Source organism: Gekko japonicus, unplaced genomic scaffold (genome assembly GCF_001447785.1).
Source record: "Gekko japonicus isolate JY-2015 unplaced genomic scaffold, Gekko_japonicus_V1.1 scaffold2387, whole genome shotgun sequence".
In the NCBI taxonomy this organism is placed as follows: Eukaryota; Metazoa; Chordata; class Lepidosauria; order Squamata; family Gekkonidae; genus Gekko; species Gekko japonicus.
In genome coordinates, this window is record NW_015159785.1 from 196,372 (window position 1) to 203,641 (window position 7,270).

General features: G+C 39.0%; 1 protein-coding gene across 1 annotated transcript in view; it reads left to right on the top strand.

Moving 5' to 3' along the window:
- The window catches only part of GPR26 (G protein-coupled receptor 26), a 39,576-nt gene extending 37,250 nt beyond the window's left edge, over positions 1-2,326 (top strand). The window contains exon 3 of the mRNA XM_015407151.1: positions 2,095-2,326. Within this exon, the coding sequence (XP_015262637.1) occupies positions 2,095-2,326 (232 nt within the window). The remainder of the gene's footprint in view (positions 1-2,094) is intronic.
- Positions 2,327-7,270: the final 4,944 nt, after the last annotated feature.

Here is a 7,270-nt window from a genome sequence, read left to right on the forward strand (position 1 = left end):
ATGGCACAATACTTCTCTAACTTGGTGATCCTGCTGCAATGCAGGGCCTTTATGCTAGCCAGATTTAATGTTTTCCCCTCATCTTGGGTTTCAGGTAGATACAGAGGTATCCTGAAATGTAACAGAATTTGTAATTGCTCATCTGGAGAACTTGATACCTTAGATCACATCTTATTATGCTGTCCCCTCCACTAACATCTTCGATTATTTTGGATTAAGCCCATACTGTCTAGGATTAACTCTGAAAATGTAATTTGGTACCTTTTAGCTGATGAGTCACCTGAAGTTACTGCACAGATTGCTGAATGCTTGACTAAGATCCTGGCAGTAAGGTTTTTTTTAATATTGATGTGTATTAAGAAGGCAGGTGTAATGATATCTGATGAAGTAACCTATTTATTGTCTTATATGCCAATAAAGGTGTTGTATTGTGAGAAAGCATTTTAGATATTAGAGATTGAATATTCTCTGTAATATAACCCTTTGGCCTCCACTCTGAACCTTCCTGTTCATTGACTGCCTGGTAACGGAAAAACCTTCCTAGGACAACCACAATGTAATCTGCAGAACTACAAATGCTTCTTAATAGTGATCACAAACCTAAGAGTCACGCTGATTGCACATGACAGAAAGTGCCATCTATAATGTGACAGAATGACACAAATGTGTAAATCTGCATATAGATGTAGGAATCTTGTGTCTTCAGTAAATCTTGAAAAGCAATACTCATAAAACATAATTTTAAAACTGCTGCTAAACTATAGCTGTCCCATTACACCAATCCCATCCAATTTTCCTTTTACAGATCCAATAACCACAAAATGTTTAAGGAATACATTACGTTTTTCAGTCGAGGTGTTCAATGAGTTGCCATAAAGCATCAAGAAAGGATACAAATATCTTGGCAACACTGCTTTGCTTATACATGGTTAATAAGATCCCTATATTAGAATCTTGTAGGAGCTATGTTTTGTTTTAACCATGGTGTTTTATTCAAACACAAGGAGTGTTTTATGTGTTTGCTTATCAACATTCCTATAGCATTGCTTTTTACAAGTATGTAAGGCTGATCTCATCAGATCTTGGGAGCTAATCAGGGTTGTTACTTGGAAGAGAGGCAGCCAAGGAAGAGTCTGCAGAGGAAGGCAATGGCAAACCACCCCTGCTTCTCCCTTGCCTTGAAAGCCCCTTGTGGGGGTCGCCATAAGTTGGCTGCGACTTGACAGCACTTTACACATATTACTTATTTCCATTTTTCAACCTTTTAATGTTGTATGACTTTGAAGTTTCAGGATGGATTTAGAGAAGGAGTCCCAAATGCTGCCTGTTTCAAGCCATGCAACTGTTCCTCAACGTGTATATGAATTGCCGCTCCCAACATACCATTTTGTCACACAAAGTAAATTTGTGCCACTTGTTTTTTGGAAAGGAACAAAATACAATGTTGTTTAAGGAAGATTTTCATTTCTCATAGGAGCTGCATGTGATCCATCGTTCTTGTTAATTGTGCTGTGTTATTCTCCCTTTCATTATTTTTTAAATACAAGTCATTTTAACAGTTGCAAACTGCTCTGATTTTAAGGAAATGAATGGCATATTTTAAACCAGTAACCAGTAAATCTATTTATTTATGGGAATTGTTCCAAATGCCCTCTTCATCCAGACCAAATCATGAGATAATGTCTCTAGTGGACAATTCATGCAATGGCTCCTTTATGCAAGTGTATACGCAAAGACACATGGAGGCAACATACACTGCTTGTTTATACATATTGGTCCCTCCAGTGTTGCTGACATCAATATGCAGATATAAAAGTAGGCTTCTCACATCAGTATTTTTGTAGCCATGATAGATAAATGGAACCTCCAGGGTCCGAGACAGTCTTTGTCTGAATACCAGACACTGGAGACAAAGGGTAGAGTTGAGCCCATACTTTTATACTTTGCTTGTGAATTTCCCAGAAATTATTTGGTCCCTGTTGAAAACAGGCCACCAGACTAGTCCATGAGGTCTAGTCTTACAGTTGATGTACTTGATTCTTATACTTTTAATAGTTGCTCTGACAGTAATGTTATTTCCTCTTTTCTTGGCAGATTGGTAGAATTATCGTCCATAGTCCCAATCAATGCACACTGGGGAGTCATTTCCAAGTGTCTGGCTTACAGCAAAGCTGTTTCAGATCCTTTTGTGTACTCTTTGTTACGACACCAGTACAAGAAGACATGGAAGGACATCATAAACAAAATCCTTAAAAGAAGTTCAATAAATTCATCAGCCCTCACAAGTGAATCGCAAAGTCGGAATATTTTGCAAGCAAATGAATAAAGAGGCCAGTCTGAACTACTTGTTACATGTAGGCTGACTATGGTGGGGAGAAGTGAAGGAAGGTGCCTCCTTAGTATCTTCAGCCGGCAATAAGTTGGGAAGCTTGCCTTTGAAACCTTCAGTGACCTGGGTAATGAATTTCATAGCGAAGTTGTCTGCCTTTCAATACCGGTATTCAGTCTCATCTACAAACTCTCTACCAGCTTCATGAAATGTGTGTGTCCATAAAGGCAAAACACTGTCTTTATCCAATGTTGGTTGCCCATCGGTATGGTAAAGATAAAGAGTGCATTACTTGTCCAAAAACAACTACTTTTCCCTGACAGGAGAATCTTTGGACTTCTGTGCTAGTTTTGGTTAACAATTTGCTAGCATGTGACCATGAGAACAATCAAGAACAAGTAGTCATTTCTGATTCTTTTGAGATTGCCCTCACCTGATTACATATAAACCTGGGAGATCTGAATGCTAGTGTTTAGCATCACCCCCACCCCCCAGGCTAGCTGTGTGTTGTTCTGTCTCTGTGCAAGACAGAGGCTCTCATTGTGGCTCAGTTTAACATTTGTCAAGTGACGCTTGTATCCCGGTATACCAAAGAGCAATTGCTTTCACACACCATAAGTGACACATCCAAATGATTCTCATTTCAGGGACTGCATGTCGTGCTCCAGTACAACCAGTTCCCCCAGACATGCAGATTTTGGTGACCCAGTATCCAGGCGATTGACAGGGATTATCATTGACTTGGTTAAGAGAATCTACAAGTGGGTTTTTTCAGGGAAGGGGATGCTGCATTGAGACAAAGCTCGACCCCAGGACATTTCCTATTTTTCTCTACTGTGTGTAACCATCCCATCCCATGAGAGCAGGAAGAGGCCACCTGTTCCTCACCCAAATGTTTCCATGTTGCAATGGTTTTCGGACCGTGAAAATGACTATAATGTTGCTGCATCAATGCATAGGTGTCTAATGTCTGCAGTGCTCTGGCTTGCATAGACTGCTGGGCAGTCTGGAATGTCATGCTCTTCACAATGCAATAGCTAACATCCTTTTCCAGATGGCAATGAAGGTCCTTCCTGGATTCTTTAAGAACCTGTATAGAAATGCTGCTCAGAACGCCTCCATCAGGGTTCAGAATTAAGTAAAGGGATTTGCACACATGCCAAAAGGATAATTAGCTAAATCTGTTTTTATTTTTAAATTAAGGAAATAATAACCTGCTAAGATTTTTTTAAAGGTTTGTCATGAAAAAAATATATTCGAGAGTGATTACAACCCAAATGTATTTAAAAACTAGGGGGAATAGTTTATTATGACCAGCATGCTGTCTCACAAACCACCAGTAATGAGAAGTAATTTTTAAAAAATAAAACCCAGTTATGAGAAAGTAAAATGAAATGGGACAGCTCCTGGTGCTCTGCCATTCATCCCCCTTCTCCCATCAGCAGCCCTTTGCTGGCACAGACCGCAGCACATGCCCAGTGGTATGCCTATAGAAACCCTCAATTAATATTTTAACTGTTTTGCACAGAATCATGAAATAAACATGCCTCTTTTTTATGCTTCTGTGGCCATTCTGTAGGATTTATCTTAAACCTAGTGGATAGCATCAATTTTTCAAAATGCTGTAGGACGTGTAACAGAGGAACTGCCTTCTGGCTGTGATCACACACACTCAATAATCCACTTTCAATGCACTTTCTAACTGGATTTTACTGTGTGAACTGGCAAAATCCAGTTGGAAAGTGCACTGAAAGTGCATTGAAAGTGGATTATTGAGTGTGTGTGATCACAGCCTCTATCTGTCTTCTAATTCTGATGATACGGTTTATTTCTAGTAATTCTACTAATTTGTCAAGTGTTGGTAAATAAGGGACTTTCAAACAGAGGTTCTTAGGCTGCTCACCTTTTTACAATATGCCTTGTGTCAGAAGAGAGGGAATAATTTTGCCTTAGAATTTGTGTTTGCTAAACAAAGTTGTAACCAAAGTGGTTAATTACATTCTTTGGTATCACTGCATTGGACAACTACAAAATGTTATGCTTCTGAAGTGATTTATTTATTTATTTATTATTTACAATTTTATCCCACCCTCCCCGGAGGCTCAGGGCGGCTAACAGGCATATAGCTAATAAAACAATAAAAACAGTACAAAATATTAAAAGTACATCACAATGTATAGCCTATCTAAAAACAAGACTATCTAAAGTAAATAACTTTCACTAAAGGTTGCTGATAGCTTTCCCCTAAATATACTATTCAGCAGCTGAATCTGAGTGCCCTTATCTCAGTCCAGAAGCCTGCAAACTTAAATGTACTCTGAAGTTCTTGTATGTATGGGGTAGACCCATTTAGAGATCTGCTTCTACCACTGCAAAGTATGCAGTGGTCATTGCAAGCACATTGGAACGCCTATGGACTGGGATCCTTTGTACGTATCTGGCCACTTGCAAAATTGTCATCTACTAAATCTGATTTAAAATCTTGACTAGGCATGGTAGCATTTCTATTAATATCTAAGATGGTGATTTTATTTAACTTGTTAACTGAATTATTGATTGCATTAGCAATACATTTGCTACTAATTTTACATTCTAAACCAATAAATGATACTCCTATTGACAATATCCATTAAGAGAATGTGATCTTGCACCTATACCAATAGGTAGCATACCAGTCTGCTGAAATCATATGGTATACAATTCCATTTCATGTAGATTTCTTTGTGGATTCACTATTCGTCCAGTCTTACTTATGGTTAACAGATGACTTCATAATCAAAAGGTTGTAGATACTGGACACAGAAGTCCATTTCCAGTAATTTGTACAGAAGTACCTCATCGGTCATTTTTTACTCTGGAGCTTATTCCTAACAGTCATTTCTAGTCAGTTAAGGCTAAGGCTTAGATGAGATTGTGTATGGGCCAAATGTTTCTTGCCTGTTAAGTGAGATGTAAACAAAAATCTCAAGCATAGTGTATCTTTTAGAATACAAGTTTTGCTATTGTCATTTCAAGACAGAACTCAATCTGAAACATATCTTGAGAGCTCTCTCTCTTGGTCCCGCCCTAGTGCCAGTAACCAAAGTAGCCTTCTGCCAAGATAGCACTGCTCAAGGGATAATGAATATTCTCTCTAATGAACCTGCCATAAATCTTCATCTGTTATGTCTCTAAGGACATGGCTTAAAACTCTCACATTTGGTATGATGGGAAATTTACAAGTGAAAAAAGACAAAGGGCTAGATCAAGCTGTGAGTTTGCAGGAGAAAAATTTTCCACTTTCCCCTACACCCCCTGAAAAGCCATTGCTGAGAGTTGATGGATGCTGCAAAACAATAAGCAATGTAGCATGGAGAGGGCAGCAACAAGGAATTTGCCAAGATGGCCCCTTTTATTGCTCAGAAAGCTTTTGCTCTTTTCATGTGCAGCACTCTTACAAGAATGGGGGAAAGGATGACTACAGCCCCACATACCATGTGGTATATTGCTCTGTAGGGTCACTTGATCATAAGCAGTGAATTTTCAAGGGAGTTCTGGGGGCTGCTGTGGAGAAGAGGAAGGCAGTGTACAATCACTTCTGTAAGCTTGTTTGACAGAATATGGAATCCAGTCTGAATTCATTCAATCCATTTAATTTGACTGGACAATTAAGCCTGCCCTTACATTTCTCCCATTGAAAGCAATGAGGCATAAAGTTGTTTTGCTTTTAGTTGATGATATGTGCAATTTGTGGTTAATGTAAAGTTAGGTCACCCAGAACCACAGTATTGAAGGAAAGGAATGGGATTGATATTTGGAGGAGAGTCAATAGGGATACCATATCCTGCTATGTGCAAAGAAAAAATTTAAATATGAGGGAAAGTCAAATGAAAATCTTAAAATGGTGATAAAACCTATTGCAATTCATCAATTAATGAAGTTGCAATATGGTGATGCACATCTGTCACTGCAGCAAGTGTACAAGTGGAGTAGGAAGTTCACTTCTTCACTACTCAAAAAAACGGATGATGGGATGTTGCTTCTCTTTGGTGCATGTCTCAAGTTGAGCGGCCATCTTTACACACTGCTACTGTGATGGCATGTTGCATGTCTGCACTCTGCTGCCACCTCTAGGACATTCTTTATGTCACTGGTAAACATACTGCCAACTGACAGACAATGGTGCAGTGTTTCTAAATTTAATCACCATTTTAAGGTTTTTATTTGACCCTCATACTAACGCCTTGCCCCAGAACCCCATATGTGCTCCATGGCGGATGCAAAGCTTTTTAATGGGAATAGGGAGTTCCTATGATTTCAAAGGATGGAACGGATGCATATTTGTAAATAAGTGTCCTTGCAGTGAAGTTTCCTCTACCAATATGAACAGGATAGTCTAAGGGGTGCTAGCTCTTTGTAGGCATAAGAAAGAACTCAGTTTGGGTATAAAAATCTATTCTTGTTCTGTTGCACATGTGCAAAACGTCTTAGTAAAAATGGGACAAAATAAAACCAAAGTCCAATATGAGCTTTTCTTGAGTCACAGCTCACTTCTTCAGATATAGGTGGATGTGGGACAATCAGCCAAATCTTGTCCATGTGTGTTCAGCAGTAAGTCCCACTGAGTTCAGTGGAGGTCATTTGCAAATTAGTATATCTAGCATTGCAGCTTGAGGTGTTTACCATAAAGCCTAGGATTGCAGTAACCCAACAACCACTTAAGGTGAAAGGTATACATGTAATTGATTTTGAAATTTAGAGGAATACATGGCCCATTAATCCCTTCCACTGAAATTAAATATGGACTAGGTTGCATAAGTATGCTTCCTAGGCTGCTGGAAGACTGGAACTATGTGCATGGTATATCCTCCCATTTCCTGACACAGTGTACCTTGGTTCTTAAGGTAAAGACAGACACACAATCTGGTGGTACATACTTATACAGAGTTATGTGAGACTAAA